The sequence below is a fragment of the Pelodiscus sinensis genome, chromosome 1 (assembly GCF_049634645.1).
Source record: "Pelodiscus sinensis isolate JC-2024 chromosome 1, ASM4963464v1, whole genome shotgun sequence".
NCBI classification, from domain to species: Eukaryota; Metazoa; Chordata; order Testudines; family Trionychidae; genus Pelodiscus; species Pelodiscus sinensis.
The window spans coordinates 278,868,255-278,890,430 of record NC_134711.1 but is presented as its reverse complement, the minus strand read 5'-3'; the positions used below and the strand labels follow the sequence as shown (position 1 = coordinate 278,890,430).

The 22,176-nt window shown below is 39.5% G+C and overlaps 1 protein-coding gene across 3 annotated transcripts in view; it reads right to left on the bottom strand.

Annotated features, from left to right (window-relative positions):
• Positions 1-22,176, bottom strand: part of DIAPH3 (diaphanous related formin 3) — a 456,179-nt gene that overhangs the window by 358,145 nt on the left and 75,858 nt on the right. For all 3 annotated transcript variants that reach the window (XM_075918922.1, XM_006113561.4, XM_075918921.1), the window contains 3 exons: positions 2,348-2,458; positions 1,885-2,003; positions 1,021-1,137 (listed from right to left, as the gene is read on the bottom strand). In XM_075918922.1, coding sequence (XP_075775037.1) covers positions 1,021-1,137; positions 1,885-2,003; positions 2,348-2,458 — 347 coding nt within the window. The remainder of the gene's footprint in view (positions 1-1,020; positions 1,138-1,884; positions 2,004-2,347; positions 2,459-22,176) is intronic.

The following is a 22,176-nucleotide window of genomic DNA, read 5'->3' as shown; positions in this document are numbered from 1 at the left end:
ATGCACACACCTTATAGTAGCCCCATCTAGATTGTATTTCCCTAGTTTAATGATAAGAAGGTTATGCAATACCCTATCAAATGTTTTATTAAAGTTTAGGTATACCACATCCACCACTTCCACCTTATCCAAAAGATTTGTTATCCATTAAAGAAAGCTCTCAGATTAGTTTCACATGAGTTGTTTTGTTTCTGTTTTTGGCATGATCCCAAAATATTCCCCAACAATACTGCTGAGAACAATTGCTATCTTGAATAGCTTGTATTTCTGTCATATTTGAACAAAATAAAAGGCAATTATCTGGCCCTCTGCATTTCTCCCCAATTCGGAAGTACTGATGAACATAAACAGAGATATTAGAGTTTATAAAAAATATTCCAAGATAGTACTTCAAAAGTACTATTTGACAACCTAAATATACTGCCACTTAGCAGTTACCCTATAGTTTATTTATTTGAGGTCAAATTTGTAAAATATATATTATACATGCCTGAACTGCTTACCTGGCACTTCAAATTCAAATGCACAAGTAATGTTAATTGAAACTAATACATCAACATCTGTAGATATAAAATTGCATCTTTATCCATCTAGCCTTATTGTTTAAGCCATATTTCTAGCAAGAATAAAGTATGATTCCCATGATCAATAAGAAGAGTATTTTTATATTTTGTTTAATAATGTGCTATAGATGACACAAGTAGCTAATACCATTCAGATCCCAAAATGGACAGGGCCTTAAATTAAAGCACAACTATGTTCTAACTAAAAAGAAAGTAAGAACAATTAAATAATTTATTCTGATTCAGGGTTCATTCTCTTCTTTAACACCATGTTGTTCTGACGTAAAGCTGCCATTTGTGCAATATCCGTTTTTTAAATAGTAACTCGGTTTTTGCTATTTGATACATTATTTTGAGTTAGTCTGTCACTGGATTTTATTGATGCTATTTTCCCATTATTCAGTTTGGCACAAAGAAACACAAGAATTAAAGAGCTGATACAACTATTTTACCTTACCGTATAAAATAATCATTACGTATCAGCAAAAGATGCTGGAGTATAGAAAGAAAATATCCCTCAGCATTAGTATCCTTCACTGTATTCCACACCATATTGTAAACATCATTTGCTTCAGTAAAGAAGTTAAGGAAAAAAACTAACTTTTATTTCCAATCTAGGATATATATTTTTTTTAAACAAACTACTTAAATAAAGTATACTATTCAAAACACAGTAAAGAAAATCAGTGCAGTCACGTTTTGTGCTACAAAAAAATCTTATATTCCTAACAGAAACAGAATTGAATTTTCTAATAAAGCAGTGGCTCCCAACCTGTGGCCCGCACATCCTTGGGGTCCACAACAGTACTATAGGGGGGTCCATGGAAAGTTCAGAACAAGTAAGGATTGGGCCCACCACAGGACTGGCTTTTTCCTCCAGTTGGTTCTCGCCCAGGACTCACCTTCCATGACCGGCTGTGCACTCACTGCCTTCCACCACTGGGATGAGATCTTGATACCCCAGAAGGCACCATCTGTATTCCAGCCACCAGCTGCACTGCTGTTTACGCTCCAGGCCTCTCCCCATTACCAGTCCCACAGTGGGCCCGATCCTTGCTTTTTCCTTTTTTTCTCCCCCAAGGCTCCATGCCCGGACAAGAGCAGAGTGCTAAGGCAGGAGTTGCCTTTGGCTACACGAGCCCCCTCATCATATCCTCTGTAGATGTGCAGAGAATGGAGGAGACAGAATCTGAGGAAGCAGCATGTGCCAAGGGCAATTTTAACAGATTAAAAAGAGGTCTACATGCTCAAAAAGGTTGGGAACCACTGTAATAAAGCATTATTGTCTGTATGTATTAAGTTCCCACTCCCAAAAGGATATTCTAGTTCAGATCTAATATCTTCCAAACGATGAGAAAACTCAATCATGTCTTCTTCCTTGTGCTCATTGAAGACTTTCAGCTGGATATCTAAAGCCTCATTCTTTATACATTTCAATTGCTGCAAAGAAAAAGCAGTAGAACGACACACAAAACTTGTAATTACACACAAATAAAGCCTTCAATTTTGAGTAATTTTGATAAGTTTATGTTATTTAAGTATTTAACATTGCAAGAACTTACTTTAGTTACTCAATATGAAATAGTATTTATAGTATACATGAAAATGTATTTGTACATCATGCTCTTCCATACTTTCTATCATTAAAATCATAAAATTTTGTAAGTGACCTTTTTAATACTCAGACTTTGTATAATATTCTAGAATGCATTTCATACAACTTCTCCAATTTAGGTAGTCTGCTAATTTTACTATTAATGCAAAGAAACTCCAGAGGCACTCACTGGCAATATCTCCTTCAATCCAGAGCGCATAAATTCATTTCTGATGTGGAGCCTGAAGTCCAGATCATCAGGAGATGTTACAAGAGCATTGATGAGCTGCATACAAGCTACCTATAACAACAAAAAAGAAAATAAGAAAACAGACTAAAGTATTTCCTAGTTTTCAATATATTTAACATTTAAAAGAGTATTACAGAAAACTGAATACCTACTTTTTAATGTGTTCTACATCTTACAGTTTTAAATCTAATCTGTCATGTTTAAGTCATTATTAATAAAGATACTTTAATATACCAAAATCTATTTAAGCCCCGGATGTCAAATATGAAAGTGAGACATGACATTTGTCATGTTACCATAAATAGAGAATTTCAGTTCTGTTTCTCTTCCTTGAACGCTGAAATTGTATATAAAAATGTAGATCATTTCACCCATAGTAACAGAATGCCTTGAGAGACGGTTTATTATAAAATTATACTCAATATTTAACGTGTTTGGTGTACTACTGCATTAGGGATTTTATGAAAAAATGTTGTTTAATTTAATGTAAATAACTGAAATCTGTGCATGTGAGTATATATTAAACTGTGTGACATGATGAGAACTGGCAACTACATTTCACATGCAGACAAAAAAATGGGAGGTCTTGAAAGCAACATATAAATCACCCTACAAAATCTAAACTCTGTACAGAAGAGGACAAATAAAATAGTTCCCTTCTTCATTTACAAAAATTCCCAAAGTGAGTTTCATAACAGATCACGGGGAAAAATAGCTCTGACTAGGAAACAACTATTGCACTAGGAGGATGGTGAAGTACTGGAATAGGTTGCCTAGGGAGGTGGTGGAATCGCCATCCTTAGAAAGTTTTACAGCCCAGTTTAACAAAGCGCTGACTGGGATGATTTAGTTGGAGTTGGTCCTGCTTTGAGCTTGAGATTGGACTCGATGACCTCCTGAGGTTTCTTCCAACCCTAATCTTCTATGATACTGTTTTCAGTTAAAGTGTCTTTTGTATGGTGATTCTATGATTACTCTTTAAAATAAGAAAACAAAAAGCAAGATAATATAATAATCTTTCCAGAAGAGTCAGAAAAATAAAAGCAAAATATTTGCAAATTCTCAGAGTGAATGAACAGCAACATGGAGGAGCTAACTGCCATCTCATGTGGTTGTCCATCCTTGCTATACAGGAAGTCCACACACACCTCTGCATAACCTTGTATGGGCCCAACAGAACTGGGCAGCCAGAGCACAGCAGCTACTAGCCCGGTGTCCAGTTCCAAAGGCAGGACCACTGCTAGTAGCTGTGCAGAAGAAGAGGTGGCAATACCATACCATGCCATCCTTACTAGACTACTGCAACTCCTGAATGTGGGAAGTTAGTGGTCCAAGATGGAGTACATGGTCACATGAGCACATAACACGCTCTTAACTTTTTTTGTTGAATCATAGAGATTGGCCATTCCTGGCCAACGTGAGTTGCAAGCAGCCGTACCTGCAAACGTGCAGATAAATAAAGCACCAGTGGCCTTCCAGGGGATTGAGAGGCACCTCGATACTTGTTCTACAGAAGCAGTAACAAGGGCGATAGACAATACCTGGATGGGTGCTGATGAACAGACATGACCAGTCATAGTCCAGCAAGGAAGATACAATGTAGGAGGACACACCCAGGTATGCTGCAAGACATCTGGACACTGAGAAGACTGAAGGTTCCAAAGGATGGGCCTAATCTAGATTTCAAGGGCAAGTCATGCCTGACCAACCTGATTGGCTACTATGACGAAGTTACTGACTCTGTGGATATGGGGAAAGTGATGAATCTGATATACCTTATAGGGATGTAGTGTAATCCATTAACTGATAAGCAAAAGCTTATAGGTTAATGGTATAGTCTACAGACTACAAGCATTTCCCCCCTGCCACCTTCCCTGCCACCTGCCAGTACATTTTTTTTAGTAGGTTGACCAGCAGTTCAGCTCAGTCCTGGCTCACACTAAGTCAGTTACCTACCCTCCCTATGGCTCTGCATTTTAAGTGTATTACAAGACAAGCAGGCAGGCAGCCTGGCTCAGTTCCGGCTCATGCCAGGTCCTGGAGCTCAGCCCCTTCCTCCCCCTGACAGTTTTTAAACTGGCTCCCCTTGAGGGCCAGCTCCCATCTGGCACCCTAGGCTGCTGCCTCTAATACAATGGCTTCTGGACCCACCCCCAGGGACTACAGAATAGTCGACTAACCGACAAGAATTCATGAGGTTAATCGACTATTCAATTAATCAATATTTAACATCCCTAATACCTGGAGGGTGCGGAGTAGGAATTAGTGTTGTACTATTGGGATTTGCATTTGGATCACTATTTTTAAACGTATAAATGTTCTTGAAGAAGGTATGAATAGTGACTAATCCAAAACTGAAGGCAAAAAGTTACAAAGCAAAGCAATCTCACAAAACTAGGTGACTGGTCAACACAAGGGCAGATGGAATTCAGTGTTGATAAATGCAACGTAATGCACATGGAAAAAATATAATCCTAACTATAGATAGAAAAATGATGGAGTATAAAATAGCTGTTACCACTCAAGAAAGATTTTGGAATCACTGTGGATAGTTCACTGAAAACATCTGCTCAATGTGTAGTGGCAAACTAAAAGGTAACAGAATAGTGAGAGTCATTAGTAAAGCAATATATAATAAGACAAAATACCGTATTGCCTCTATATAAAGTCATGGTATGCCACATCTTGATTAATTATGCAGATCTCCCCATCTAAATAAAAGATATACTGCATTTGGAAAAGGTACAGAAAGGACAACAGAAATTATTAGGGTTAAGGAACAGCTTCTAATAGAGGAGAGATTAACAAAACTGGGAATTTTCAGCTTGGAAAAGAAATGACTGAAAGGTGAGAGGATATGTTAGAAGTCTAGAAAATCATCAATGGTGTGGAAAAATAGAATAAGGAAATATTATTCATTCCTTCACTAACATAACACAAGAAACTGACCCAATTAAATTTATAGGCAGCAGTTTTAAATCAAACAAAATAAATTATCAGTTGAGATTCGTCCTGCTTTTAGCAAGTGGTCGGACTTGATGACCTCCTGAGGTATCTTCCAACCGTATATTCTATTAATTCTGTCTATTATGGAGTGCAATATACAGTGGGGTGAGAAAAACGGCACAATCTAGTTGTTACCCACTCTAATAGGACTGAACCTTTAGATTGCATGATTATGTATTTTATTTTGGTAACTACCCTGACATTTTGCCTCTCGTTTAATACCGCTTAAGTACTATCTTTTATAGTCAAACTGAAAAAAACAATGAATAGTCCGGTAGCACTTTATAAACTAACGGAACATGTAGATGATATCAGAGCTTTTGTGGGTACAGCCCACTTTTTCAGATGACCGGAGCGTTGGATGTACAGGACCAAAATAAACAGGGAGACGGGGAGGGGGGGAGAGGGTGGAAGAAGAAAAATTGGGAAGGGGGGGAACAAGGCAATGGGTAAAAAATATAAATGTCCTTTGATATATTTTTTACCCACTGCCTTTTCTTATTCCCCCTCCTAATTTTCCCTTCAACCCCCATCCTCCCCATGTCACCCCTATTTATTTTGGTCCTAGACATCCAACACTCCAGTCATCTGAACTGGGCTGCCCCAAAGAAAGTTCTGATATTATCTACATGTTTTGTTAGTCTATCAAGTGCTACCACACTGTTGTTTTTTCAGTTCACCTGTACAGACTAACTCAGCTACCCTCTGAAGCTTTTATAGTCAGTCATTCAACGAGTTTCACTGTTGATCTTTACCAATGAGTTTGTATAAAGCATGTGGCAAATCTTCTCAAGTTTTTAAGGGTAGTGTATATCCCCTTTCCATTGACAAAGAAGTGCAACTATTAATAAATGAGACAGTATAAAAGCCTGAGGAACAGTGGTGGGAGTTGGGAGGATTTCACACTGCTGCCTCTCTCAGTGTGATGTGAGTGGCTCTGGGAACATCTGTGCAATTGAGCTGGGTGTAGGACCTCCAAACATGGTTGTGCTTTGTGATTGCAGCTGGAAGAGTTTCTGCTGGTCATGAGTTAGGCATTGTGAGAGACAGCCCAGAGTGAAGCGCCTTCAGAGCATCACAGCATCTTCACAATCCCAGACTGCCAATTCCACCCTGAGGGATCCCACCACATTCCCACCCTGCACTACTGATCAATTTCCATTTGCTGAAAGATGTTAACTCTACCTCTGATCAGCTAAGGATGCCAACTCTACCACCTGCTTGCCTGAAAACTCAACAAGCACAACTATGCTTTTTCCCATGCTACCCCTTACTTCTGAGAAGATCCTCCTAAATGTAAATCATGTGCAAAGCCACCTCATTATCAGCCTTCAAAATCCTCCTCAAAACTCCTTTGCTCTGATGATGACAAACAAGTTTGACATAGATTTTCATTCGACAAAGTTTAGGCCACTTGTACCCCAAGTTCACAGACTGACCAATATTGCCTATTTACTTATATTCCCTGTCTTGCTCTGTAGCTATATGCTTTCTCTTGTCTTTTGCATAGACTGCAAGTTCTTTGGGACAGGAAGAGTATTTTTTTTTCTGTGTTTGTATAACACAATGGAATCCAGGACCATAAATGGAGCTTCTAGGCAATACAAACAACTATAAAAAACTCACTGCTTTCCTATAGATGCGTGAAACCACAGGTGACCAGTCAGCCATAGCTATGCCATCTTAACCTGAATATTTAAAGGCTAATGTAATAATTCAGGGAATATGTGTCACATCATAAACTCCATTCTGTTTTGTGTATGTTCATTTACAACTCAACTGCCCTTGCAGATCAATGCATACACTTTATAGCAGAGTAGAAAGCTACAATCGAGCAACCTAACACTAAATGACTCCTCGCTACTGGAATAGTAAGAGTTCTACAAGCAGGGCTCATTGAGTTTGAATGGACTATTTACTCAGAAAACAAATAGATAAGTCATGGGGTAGCAGGAAATTAGAGCCTAGAAATCCACCAACTAAAGTGTATTGGCAAGAAAGGTGGCATTTTTGGCCTACTTCCTTGAGAAGGCGATCATTTCAACAGCAAAGAATACAAGAGTACTGGGTGCAAAAAGGCAGGACAAGCTGCTGTATTGTGTAACTCAATCCAATCCCAAGACTCACATGAATGGTGAGGTCACACAGAGTGCATATGTTGAGGATAATTTGTTGTATTTCCCTAGTTTATTGATAAGAAAGTCATGCAATACCATTTCAAATGCTTTACTCAAGTATAGGTATATTACATCCATCGCTTCTCCCTTATTCACAAGACTCATTCTCCTGTCTAAGAAAACCATCAGATTAGTCTGACGTGATTTGTCCTTTCTAAAACCATTCTGGCTGTCTCCTATCATCTTACTATCTTCCAAATGCATTCTTTAACTACTTGTTACATTATCTTTCCTGGCACAGATGTTTAACTGTCTGATACGTAGTTTCCTGGGTTGTTCTTATTTCCCTTATTATAGATGGGCACTGAATTCACCCTTTTTCTAGTCTTCTGCAATCTCTCCCAAGAAATTACTTCTAACTGCAGTAATTCCAGACTGAATAGTATCCTGCCTTTAGTGTGTTATTTCAAGCAAAGGACAGTTTCTTTCCCCAGGAGGTATCTTCAAAAGTATGAAGTCAAAGTTGGTCATTTGCACCCCAAGTATTTTCCATGAAATTTACTTTACATGCCATATGTACTCAATCATAAGGCCATTTATTCATCAGCCAACCCCCCAAGTTAAAAAAAAATTGTAAAAATTTTGAAGACCTGTTTATAAGCCTGTTCATAAAGCTCTATATCAGCCATCTGAAAGCTTGCTATCCCAGCTCGTTAGCCTCAACTGCTGGCACATTAGGATGTTTAGTTTATCTGGAGCATCTCTAGGCACTGAGTCTCTCAGTTCCCACTGGCTGCTGTTGGCCATTCCTAGTCAATGGGAACCGCAGGAAACAACATAGGCCATTTACTAGCCACCATTTCCTGCCACTCCTGTTAACCCAGAACAACAAACGGCAGCCACTGGGAGCTAAGGGACTTCATGCCTGCAGACACTCCAGCCACATTAAATGTCCCAGCATACCAGCAGTTTGCTTTGCTGGGTTGGTACCCTAAGTTTGCCAACCGCATCCCCAAGTTAAAAAAATAGTAAAACACAATGACCTGTCCATAAACTCCACACTCTTTGCTGCTTCACTTATCACCAAAAAATTAAGCTTATAACAAGCATACATGCTATATTGTCCTAAAAAGTGTTTTCAAGTCCCTAATATCTTCCAGAGGAAGTATTAATTCTGTGGTCCTATTAAAGAAGTTCCATACAATTCCGCATTAGTATATAAACATTTGCATTTTTAATACAATGGCCTCTAAAGATCTTCATCTTAATTCAATATGTTTTAACTTCGTTCCAAAAGCTTTGACCAGGATATTGCCATATTGTCACAAATATTACTTTGTTTGCAACTGCATCAAATGTCCACAGTCGATTAAAATTCCTCTAACATTTTATAGTCTTCGATATGTATGCAAATTAAAAGGATGAATGATATATAAACAAAGATGACTGCTTTAATGACAGTAACTAATTGCTATTCTGTTATTACAACCAAGAAAATATACAACAGCAGGGACCAGTAGCAAAGTATTTAATGCCCAGACTTACTTTCTTTTACAAATAAACAAAGTTTTAGTAATTTCTAAATTCTTAGATGGCATATGTTCAGTTGTTTATCAAAACGTTTTTCATTCTCATACTTCACCAAAAGCTAAATCACTAATGTTGCATTTCTCATAAAAAAACAAACCAATTATATTATGTAGCTGCAAGGTAATGCATAAAATTACTATGAACTTAAGTATTACTAAACAACTGGGTAAAGCTTCCCACAAACACAGCCAAGTTTTGGAGCAAAATTCTTAAAAGTATGAACAAAATTAAAATGTTTGTCGACGTTGCAGAACAATTAAAGTATTGCTACAAGATCTTGAGTTTTCCTCATGCAGATATCACAGACTGTCATGTGGATATCACTAAACTGTAAAGAAAGTTGTCCATTTCATGGTAAGCAGACCTGACACTTAATATCTAGCATACTAATTTGCATTCCTCTCTACCATAACCTGATACCATCTTCATCACTGACCAGACACCGGGACCAATCATGTATTACCACATTAGAAATTTAAAAGTTTTCAAAGCAAATTTTTAATACATTTACTTTAAGTTCATAACTGCATTTTAAGTTGAGGTACATGTGGTCACCTTCTACACAACTGTTATGGCACAATGAAATATCTGAGTGAACCACTACCTGTAAAAGTCCGCAGTACAGTAGTAAGAATAGCAGAGGATGGAATATGAAAATCCAAACAATGTTTACTAAATTTGTCATTTGTAAAGATCCAACTGAAATTGTACATTGTTCCTCCCAAAAGAATCAGATCTGCTACTTTTATGAGTACATATGGTGATGGATGCAGACGACTTCCTTCTGAGGAATTTCTGGTGCTTCCACCAGGTTCCCTATATTGGGTATAAAATGACTCTCTCTACAAGGTTTAGATTCAATTTTGGGTCAGGAATACAAACATCTAATGATTTCACTGGGGCTCACCAGTCTTTGAAATAGTGTAAAGCTTAAATCAGTTTTCATACAAAATGTTGCAACTTCCCATGAAGGATCCTCAATTGTAATTTATTCCACTTTCAGAATCCCTGATGACTGGGCACAGGAGAAGATCCTCATACCAAAGGAGGTAAAAAGAGATGAACAAGTTGTATCTATAGCACACAAGTTACTTGGAGAAATGTATGTACAAGTTGGCATTAAGCAAGCAAATATGTAAACTCCTCCTTGTTCTATGTAGAGAACTTGCCTGCAACTTTAGCTACAAAATCCCAAATCTAGATCTTACTTCACCTAAAAGTCCTCACATTTAGAGATGGCAGAGTAACATTTCCAACCAAATTGAACTTTTTCTTTTTTTAGTTCTTGTCTTTTGGTGTTTTATAGTTTGACCTCCCATTCACTGCAACAACAAATTACATTACAGGGTACATATAGAATTGCTTGCCATTCTGGTAAGGCATTCAGTAGCAATAGTATGTTCACTTTGATGCTAGTATAAGAGAAAGTGTGTCCAACAGAGCACTTAGGCTGACTCGAAAAGTCTCTCAATGATGGACACTGGAAAACATCCACATACCAACACATAAAGGATGTCCAAGAGCTTGTAAGAATAAACTTTTTTACAAATGGCCCCAGGTAAGAGAGAATATTTAAGTATTTTGTCCCACTCATCGTCAAAGCTGAAATGCATGGTGAGAAAATTTGCCACTGCATTTTGCAGTGCTGGTACATTAAGCCGCTGAGAATGTTATTATAGAATACTAGGACTGGAAGGGACCTCGAGAGGTCATAGAGTCCAGTCCCCTGCCCTTATGGCAGGACCAAATACTGTCTAGAACATCCTTGATAGACATTTATCTAATCTACTCTTAAATATCTCCAGAGATGGAGATTCCACAACCTCCCTGGGCAATTTATTCCAGTGTTTGACTACTCTGACGGTTAGGAACTTTTTCCTAATGTCCAACCTAAACCTCCCTTGCTGCAGTTTAAGCCCATTGCTTCTTGTTCTTTCCTCAGAGGCCAAGATGAACAAGTTTTCTCCCTCCTCCTTATGACACCCTTTTAGATACCTGAAAACTGCTATCATGTCCCCCCTCAATCTTCTCTTTTCTAAACTAAAGAAACCCAATTCTTTCAGCCTTCCTTCATAGGTCATGTTCCCTAGACCTTTAATAATTCTTGTTCCTCTTCTCTGGACCCTCTCCAATTTCTCCACATCTTTCTTGAAATGCGGTGCCCAGAATTGGACACAATACTCCAACTGAGGCCTAAAATAGCGCAGAGTAGAGCGGAAGAACGACTTCTCGTGTCTTGCTCACAACACACCTGTTAATGCATCCCAGAATTATGTTTGCTTTTTTTGCATCAGCATCACACTGCTGACTCATTCCGCTTGCAGTCCACTATAACCGATAGATGCCTTTCTGCCGTACTCCTTCCTACACAGTCGCTTCCCATTCTGTATGTGTGAAACAGTGTTCCTTCCTAAGTGGAGCACTTTGCATTTGTCTTTATTAAACTTCATCCTGTTTACCTCAGACCATTTCTCCAATTTGTCCAAATCATTTTGAATTATGACCTATCCTCCAGATTAGTCGCAACCCCTCCCAGTTTGGTATCGTCTGCAAACTTGATAAGCGTACTTTCTATGCCAATATCTAAATCGTTGATGAAGATATTGAACAGAGACAGTCCCAAAACAGACTCCTGCGGAACCCCACTTGTTATACCTTTCCAGCAGGATTGTGAACCATTAATAACTACTCTGAGTACGGTTATCCAGCCAGTTATGCACCCATCTTCTAGCCCCATCTAAGTTGTATTTGCCTAGTTTATTGATAAGAAGATCATGCGAGACCATATCAAACGCCTTACTAAAGTCTAGATATACCACATACACCTCTTCTCCCTTATCCACAAGGCTCGTTATCCTATCAAAGAAAGCTATCAGATTGGTTTGACATGATTTGTTGTTTTCAAATCCATGCTGGCTGTTCCCTATCACTTTGCCACCTTCCAAGTGTTTACAGATGATTTCCTTAATTACTTGCTCCACTATCTTCCCTGGCACAGAAGTTCAACTAACTGGTCTGCAGTTTCCTGGGTTGTTCTTATTTCCGTTTTTATAGATGGACACTATATTTGCCCTTTTCCAGTCTTCGGGAATCTCTCCTGTCTCCCATGATTTTCCAGAGATGATAGCTCAGATACCTTCTCTATCGGCTCCTTGAGTATTCTAGGATGCATTTCATCAGGCCCTGGTGACTTGCAGGCATTTAACTTTTCTAGGTGATTTTTAATTTTTTTTTTTAAATTTTATCTTCTAAACCTACTGTCTTCCCACTAGCATTCACTATGTTAGGGATTCATTCAGACTTGTCGGTGAAGAGCGAAACCAACAAGTCATTAAGCATGTCTGCCATTTGCAAGTTTCCTGTTACTGTTTCTCCTCACTGACCAGTGTGCCTACCCTGTCCTTGGCCTTACTCTTGCTTCTAATGTATTTAGAAAAAGTCTTAATTTCCCTTTATTCCCGTAGCTAATTTGAGCCCACTTTTTGCCTTTGCCTTTCTAATCTTGCCTCTGCATTCATGTGTTGTTTGCCTATACTCATCCCTTGTAATTTATTCTACTTTCCGTTTTTCATATGACTCCTTTTTTATTTTTAGATCATAGTGGTATGATATGCATTAGTTCCATAGTTGAATGGATTTTGTGCGCAAGGACTGGGACTTTGCTTCTCTTTGCCAACTAATTGACTACATTGCTGTTCTATTGACCAGAATTATTCAGATTGGGTTCAGAATTATTCAGATTTCAAGTGTGATAGAAACTGTTGGAAAGCATAATCCATTTATGAGCTCCAGTATCCCGGTCATTTGCCATAAGCTGCTCTGGAGAAGTGTTCCCCAAACAATCATGGAGGTATGTGTTATGATAATACGGATAGGAGGTGAGTATAGTAAAGAGAAATTTTGGGCTCGTGTTCTTTACACTTCATAGATTGAGTTCCTTACATTTATCCTTATTAAATACTGTACTACTCTTTTTGGAGTACCAGAAGTATATGCTGTCCATAGCCTGACAAGAAATAGTCCTGTGGCACCTAAAAGACTAACACATATATAGATATAGTATCATGAGCTTTCCTGGACTAAACCCACTTCTTCAGATTAGATGATCTTCAGGGTAACTCATTCTACAAATACGTTAGATGCAAGAGAAAGATCAAGGACAGGGTAGTCTGGATGCTTAATGAAGAGGGAGAAATAATCAGAGAGAATGTGGAAATGTCAGGAGATGCTTAGGACATGTGTCCAAGAAGTTCTCAGAGAGTAGGTATTAATGGCTTAGTCATGTTGGAAGAGCATAACAAATGGGCTCTTCTGGGGTCACCTTTGAGACAAGATTTATTTAATATCTTCATCAACTTACTTAGATAATGGCAAAGAGTGTACATTTTTAACTTTGTCAGATACCACCAAGCTAGGAGGAGTTTCAAGAACTTTGGAGGCTAGGGTGATAATTCAGGATTATCTGGACAAACTGCAGAAATGTTCTGAAGAACATAGGATGAAATTCAATAAAGGCAAATAAAAAGGACTCCACTCAGGGAGGAACAATCAGTTTCACACATAAGGAATGGGAAGTGATTGTCTAGGAAGGAGAGCTACATAAAGAGATGTAGGGGCCACTGTTTTCTCACAAGCTGTAGATTTGCATCTAGTGACTGCACTATGAGGATATCTAGATGAATTTAAAGGGTCTTTCCTACCAGGAGGAGAGCCAGACTGCTGGAACTAGATGCTTTAGCCTGGCCTTAATGATCAAGCAGAATCTGAGCAAGTTTCCTGGCTCATAGGACCAGATTAATCAATGGTTAAAAGATACAAAGAATCCAGAAAGTTTAATTTGGCCAGAATGGAATTTGGCTTCCTATTCTCAGATGCTAAGACAACTGTCTTTTTATCCCTGTTCAAGAAAAGTGGTCAACTAGTCTTACTACATGTGACAATGCTTCAGTAGACCAAGCAATTATGCTGAACTCTGCACTGTGCACTACGGCATCTCTCTACAGTCTTTCAGAGTCTGAATCACCAAAGCCCCATCTAGTAGAACAGGGGGCACTTAAGTGAAATCTCTACCTTTTTACACCAATTTTGCTGAAATAAGATCTACTTTCCAAATGTGCTCCAACACATTTTATTACACAGTCTACTTTGGTTTCCATCTCAATTTTAGACTACCCATTAGTCAGGAATGGCGAACCACAACCAATGCCGGGCTCCATTCCTGCAGATGCTCAGATAAACAGACCATTCTGGCAGCCCACCAGTGGCTAAGCCTCTATTTTTTTCCATCAGTGTACAGAATACATTTTGTTTTGTGCATTAAGGCATGTTCAGATGTGCACCACCAATATAAACAAATGCTGCAGGCTATGGGCACCCTTTTAATCAACTGGTCAGTATCTGATTCTCTCCTAGAAGGCCATAAAAGCACTCAGTTTAGAGGGAACACTGACCCTGAGGAATCACGTGTGCTTTCAGGCCAGAAGTTTCCCACCTCTGAACTGTAATTTGAGAAAAGTTTGATTTTGTTTAAGTTACTCCATATCACTTCAATGAAGGAAGATGTCCTTTAGTTCTTCCATAGGTCCATGTGGGAAAAGGAGAAGAGAAAGGGGAGGGAATCAAGATTTTATTAGTTTAGGTAGAAGGAAGAATTTTTTATAGTGAACACATCTATCTGCAAGTACTCTTGTTTTTTAATTATTGAGCACACTTCCAATATATGGGATATGTTTTCTAAGAAAGACCAGGAAAACCTAATCCTCCAGTTATTATAGTGTATTGGCTTAATCACTATGAAAGTGTTCTATTTCCAAAAACATTAAATAACCTGTTGTGCAGAGGTCATGAGCAGAGCACATATTGTTTTAATGAGTGTTGCAGATGTTATATTCTTTTACTCAACTCTTCCGCCACTTACACTCCTTAGTGTAATTTGGGACTGAAGTCCATTTTTGAAGTTTTCCCCAATACTTCTTTTTAGGGTGGTCCCGAAAACAACCTCAGAAGTCTTTCACTTGAAATTTTACAAAAGGATGCAGACTACAGGAAAGATCAAGATGAAGTAATAAGAAAGTAGTAAGAAAGAAGAATTAAAAAATGATTTGACATGTTTCTAATTTTTCCCCAGCAGCTAACAGAGTAATGTGTTAGAGTCTCACTGTCTCCTTCACCAACCTACAGCACCCACCCCCCCTTCTCCATAATCACATACAGTCCTCAGCAATCCTTCAACATACTGTAGGTCCCTTCACTAACCACCCATTCTCATCATATTTTGTAACATGGGGAAATAGCAGTGGTCGAAATTTTTCAACAACAGTTTTACAGAAATGTTTTGCTTTTTTAAAATTATTTTAGTTAAATATTGTGAATTTTTAACTAAGTTTTTATTTAATGTTTTCTTTACATTTCTATAAGTAATAATTGTGGTTGGCAAGCACAAGGTTTTCCATGTACAACAGAAGTCCCATCTTAACATAAAAGTAAGGAAATTTTACTCCTCTGCATTTCCTCTTCCTGCTATACATACAATGTAGTACCTTGGCTGTAGACTTTATCTACTTTATGAGTAAGGGCCAGGCACACAGTAGATAAAGTCTACAGCCAAGTTGCTACATTGTATACATAACAGGAAGAAAGCCTACTCTGTGGCCCTACCATTTAGCTCAATGGACAAACAAGATCTTAAGGTTTAAGATATATTCTCCACAAATGTCTAATTATATGTTGGAAGTCAACATAAGTAGAGGAGTCTATTGGTAGGTAACTTTCATATGCTCTAAATAAATAACCGACTTACACAATAAGCAAAAAATCAAGCTAATTCCATTTTAAATCTAGGCTAAAACAAACCAATCCCTAAAAAAAATCCCAACACTTTATGTCAAGTCTGTGAAACCATAAAGGAGCCACTGACTGACAGAAAAATCAGTTGGGGTCCACACTCAAGTGAGAAGCAAGAAAAAAATTCCACTCTTCATGGACATGGTCCCCAACAAACAAGCACAAAGTGTGCAATTTACGTCACTCATGCAATTTGGAGGACCAGAATTTCCCTTGCACTTCAGTCTAACAGGATGGGGGACAAAAAGCGCTGGGCTTCCCCCAAGACTAGATTAACTCTTCTGAGGGCTGAGCCTCATTGATTATCTGAAGCCCCTCTAGGCTCTGGGGTGGGGCCAAAAAGGAGGAGTTGAGTATATCAAGGGGCTGCCAGGGAGGGGGTTGAAGGTGTGGATGCAGGGTCTGGACAGGAGATGAGGTGCAACTTGTGAGTGGGGAATCTGGGCAGGAGAAGGAGTGCAGGAGCAGGATGAGGGTAAGGAATCTGAGCAGGAGGTAGGATGCAGGAGCACAGTGGGGGTGAGCAGTCTGGGTTGGAGGAGGGTGCAGGAGCTGGGTTGGTGAGGGGTCTGGGCAGCAGGCAGAGTGAGTCTTGGTGGGAGGGAAGATGTTAAACAAGGTTGGGGGCCCACCTGCTGCAGTTCCAGGTGTGGGGGGATGCAGAAGAGTCCAAGTGGTCATGTTTTCCAGCCAATGGGTGTGACAGGGGTAGAGCCTGCATGCTGCCCAAGGATGGGGCTTACCAGTGCTACAACTCCCCCAGTCAGAGAGAAGCGTGGAAGGGGAAGAGCAGTGTGCAAAGAAGTTTCTTCCCCCTGGCCGGCCAAGTGTGTTAGCTGGATTCAATCACAGGCTGTAGGTTCGACATCTCTGTGTAACTACATCCTTCCTCCCCCCCCCCCCCCCCCCCCGCCGCATGGAGCACTACCATTTTCTACATTTTCAAACTTATTCATTACAAGTACAACATATTAAGTATACAGTCCTCAATATTTACTGTTTTGATTGCAAATATTTGTATTGTAAAAAAGATAAAATAAACTTGCAATTCACATCCTAAAAGTGCTATAGTGCAATCTTTTTACAGAAATGGCAACTTACAAAATGTAGACATTTTTTAAAGTAACTACTCAAAAATAAAAAAAAGTAAAATTTCAGAGCAGTGTTATTCAAACTCCATACTGGTGATTCCATTCAGACTTTAAAACATTATGACATCCCACACACACTAGAAAAAGTTGTGATCCACCACCTTCAGGGCACAGGCATCAGGCCTTCAACCTTGGTGGTGGTGCGGGGCCCTGACACCCGAGCTCCATAACTTCAGCCGCTCTCACTCCCCTCTGCTCCATCTGGAGTCCAATTAACACATTTAAAAATGAATCATGCTATAAATCAATCCCTTATGTATTAATTGAAAGCCCTAGTGCTAAGTGGAAGGTCATGGGGAAGTCTCAGTTCAAAGTGAAATAGAAGGAGTAAGAGCTGGGTGTATTGGTTAAATAGTATGAGCTGCCAATGTCATTATGAGCTCCATACTGTCACTGACTGATGGATGCTGTGATACCAGAGTCCGCAGACATGGTCACCTGACACTAACCAGCATCTTAGATTGCTGAACTTGTCCACTCCACTGTTAGGTGAGAGAATCAAACAAAGGATTCTTGCCTTCTGGAATTCCTACACCAGGTGGAGGAAGCCAACGATTAAGGTCTTCAGTTTGTTTCTCCTCTACCACCCCACCCAAAGAGAGACTTGAAAACACCCAGAAAACATACGGACTGAAACTGAGGTGGTTGGGTGAGAGAACTGCTGGACACAGGCTAAAAGGAATCTGGCCTCTGCAGGCTTCAACTAAAATAATATCTAGGGTGAGGAATTAATTATTTATAACCAATTTCTGCAGTCAATCAAGATTAGTTTGCAGGCTTTGCTATATGTTCTTAGCAATCTGCTTTATTGTGTTAGCTACATCTTCAATAATTTCAGATACTCCGATTGTAGATAATAAATTTATTTCTTGTTTATAAATAACCCAATTTATATAATGTGTAACTGAGGGACAGGAAGTTGTGTATACCTTCCTCCACACTGAGGGAGGAGGCAAATTTCATATAATTTTGGATTTAGGATCCAAGGACATCTTAGTGCTGTGACAATCCCCTTAAGATGAGCCTTCCCAGAGCTCATCTTTGTGTCTGTAACCATTTTTATTTTTTAATTGTGATTTACTTCTTTTGTGTTCATTGCCAAGGTAAATGCAATGTATTGACATATCCAAAATTATACATTACCTACAGGAAATCACTTCTGAGATGAGTTCAAACATTGATCACATCCTATAATTTTGAAGATATCGTACAAAAACGTTTCCAATCTTAACTATAGATTAGTAAGAAGCTATTACATACAATACCCGTGTGCAATACAAAATAAAAACATAAGCTGTCATTGCCTGACTTAAATTGCATTAAAATTAGTTTGAGATTAAGATAGCGATTCCAAGCCCTCAGGATTCAAAACATTTGAATTTCTTCTCCATTTTTCCATCAGTATGACACATTTCTGCTTTGCATGCTTTTAGTTCAGAGTGAAAATAAAAGATAAAATAAAAGTTATTCTAATGAAACAAGTCATCCCATATTTTCCCTGTGTAGTTTTTCAGTATTCATTTTACCAAAAAACATTTCTTGGCACCATTTCAGAAGTTCAAAACATTTGCTATCAGCCAAATCAGTAAGTACATATGGTATTTTAAATGGATCGCTCACAAATCACATCAGACAAAGGCTGAATGTATGAGACACTTAAAAGTTAGACATGTTAGTCTATGCCAGTAAGAAAAGGTCAGTCATTAGTGTCAAATTGAATTGCCACATGGCCGTTCTACATAGATCAGAAGGCAATCAACTAAATATGCCAAATAATGTACAGAGAACAAGGTTTTAGTCATTTCAAAACTGTGTCAAATTAACCAGCAGGTCAGAGTAATTTATCCAAGAATTTACAAGGCATTCACAGAAGAGATCTTAACTAGTTTGTTTGTTTGTTTTAAATGAGGAGCCTAGCAACCATATGTAGAATAGGGCAAAGGATTGATTTCCATCCATTTCAATCGTAACTTCAATCACCAAACAGAAAACCTTGATTTAAATAATTAGAAGGGGACTGCGCCCCCTGTTCACTACACTCACCTACCCTTCCCCCAGCACCCACCTCCCTGGTCACTTTCACTTCACTGAGAGAGCCTGTTGATGTTGATTAAGTCATTCTGTCATCCAGGAGAAATATTCTGTTGTCTGACAGGAAAAAATAGGATTTCCTATTAAATTCACTGGCACGTCTGCTTTTGAGAAAACAAGTATAGGATGGAGTTCCCTTGGAAAAGCTGAGTTAAAAGGCAAGTCAAATAGGAAATGGATTAGGGCATCATGGTTATAGTCTCTGATCATGATGTTCTAAATTAAAGGGGTTTATATTATGTAATATAAAGTAAGAAAATGACACACACTGGCAACTGGCAATTTGAGACCTGTATACCTAAGTGATATATTCTAAACCCAATTAACCAATTACACAAACCATAAGGATTACCTAAGCTAACGCCTTTTTTCTAACACCATCTAACACAGCTAACTGCTTGAGAATTTACTTCTTAAATCACACTTATACTAAAAGGCATAGAGAGTACCTTGAAGAATGATGCATGAAAAATGATTAATTTAAGTTACTAACCAGTTTATCCACTCAGCCATATTCACATCTTCATCCACATCATTTTCTCCCAAACAGCAATTTTCTTTCTGATGTTTCATTCTTGCAACTCAACCCTAAATCACCTTTTTGCAATGCTTACACTTGACACAGTTTTCTTTTTTACCTAGGGAATGAATGTGTTTGAAATATTCCCAAGTAGGGTCTCTCTTATGCGCAAAAGCCATGATACTTTTTCTATGGCAAAAAGTGTGGTGGAATATATAACGCGCTGTGTGTGCACTGAACAATGTCTTTCACTTTCAGTGTTCTTTGCTGTACACTTCTGTGCTGCCTCTGCCCTTTCTATATATTGTCTCTCTGTCTTTAAGGTAACGTGTTCACTTTCTACTCTGCGATGCTTCATCCAAGTCCACCACCACAGAAGCACAGTTGTTTTTATTTTATCCAGCTTGTGTCTTACTTCACGTTACCTTTTAATCTAGTAAGAAACAGAAATTGAAAGCCGAGAACTTTCTAGAAGCAAGTGGCAGCAGTTCTACTAGACATGTGAAGTAAGACACAGACCAGACCCATTAATTCATTTTCATGAGAGCTCAGTGCTCCGGAATTAAGGTTTTTTAATATGGGAAAGAACTGCTGCAGCCACCGAGGAATCGGCAGCAAATTGGTTTACTACAGCGTAATGCCTCCTAAAAGTAGAATGAGAGGACCATATTGCTGCTTGACAAATGTCTCGAAATGGAACACCTCTGAGAAAAGCTGTAGACGTGGCTTCTGCGCTTGTAGAATTGGCCTTAGGAGAACACACAAGAGGTTTGTTACGTATGGAGTAACACCTTGTAATACACGACACTATTAATCTTGCAATCCGTTGCGAAGTGATGGGTTGTCCCTTGGATCGATCCGCTAACGACACTATTAGGTGGTCCGATTTACTAAAGTGTTGCATTCTTTTGATATAAAAAGCTAATGCCCTCCTCACATCAAGCACGTGCAGCACTGCATCTTCCCTTGAACCATGAGGCTTGGGATAGAAACAGGGAAGAACTGGCTCGTTGACGTGGAAATCTGAACAAACTTTCGGAACAAACGCTGGATGAGATCTCAAAGTCACCGACTCCTTAGTAAAAATTGTGAGAGTCGGTGATGACATGAACGCAGCTATTTCACTCACTCTGCAGGTCGAAGTAATAGCAAGCAGAAAAAGCAATTTTGTGGTCAGAAGCTGTAATAGTATCGTAGCTAAGGGTTCAAAGGGGTGGGGGCATGTCAGGGAATCCAGAACTAAGTCCAAATTCCAGGAAAGTGGTGGTGGTCATCGTGGTGGGTTGACGTTTGTAAGTCCTTTTAGGAACCTCTTTGTGATGGGATGAGCAAATACAGAAAACCCATCCTGACCCCAATGAAAAGCACTAATTGCTGCTAAATGCACTCCCAGCGAGGCTACTGCAAGGCTCGTGTCATGGGGGTGCGAAATATAATCAAGTATCTGGGATATTCTTGCCACATGAGCGTCCCTTGCATCACTGCCACATCACGCTTTAAATCTGGTCCACTTGGCGAGATAGGTCTTTCGAGTAGAATCCTTTCCGCTATGTACGAATACTTGCTTGACTCATTGTGAGCATGAGCATTCAACCGGGTTGAACCAGAGAGCATCCACTCCGTGAGGTGTAAGGTCTCGGGTTTCGGATGACAAAGGGAGCCGTTGTCTTGAGTCAAGAGGTTTGGAAGCAGAAGAAGGGTGTACGGAGTCCTGAAGAACATCTGGTGGAGTATTTAATACCAAGGCTGCTGTGGTCAAGCTGGGGCTATGACGATTAGTCGAGCCCTTTCCATAGCTGGGACTATGAGGATTCTGGGAACTAGGACGATCGGGGGAAAGACGTATAGTAATGACGTTCCCCAATTGCAAAGAAAAGCATCTCCTAAGGAGTGGCGTCCGATCCCTGCCCTGGAGCAATAATTGGGGCACTTGGCGTTGGCCACCGTAGCTAACAGGTCTATTGAGGGAAACCCCCATTGAGTGAAAATACAATGCAGAATGTCCGTGCTAAGTTCCCACTTGTGGTCGTGGGGAAACAGCCTGCTGAGCGACTCTGCAATAGGATTCTGGACGCCCGGCAAGTAGGTGGCTGTCAGGATGGTATTGATGGGGATACACCATTTCGACAAGCGCATCACTTCTACACAGAGGACTCGGGATCGAGCCCCTCCCTGTCTGCTTACATAGTACATGGTGGCAATATTGTCCGTATGGATTCTAATGGTTGCATTCCTTATATGGGACTGAAAATGCTGACATGCGTGACGAAGTGCTCTTAACTCAAGAAGGTTGATGTGTAAGAGCACCTCCTGCCTACACTAGCGACCTTGAACCATCACATCGTCCATATGCGCTCCCTAGCCAGTAAGGGACGCATCTGCTATTTGCTTCGATGGTTGTGGGCAGTGAAACGGAATGCCCGCCGTAAAATTGGTCAGCTTGGTCCACCG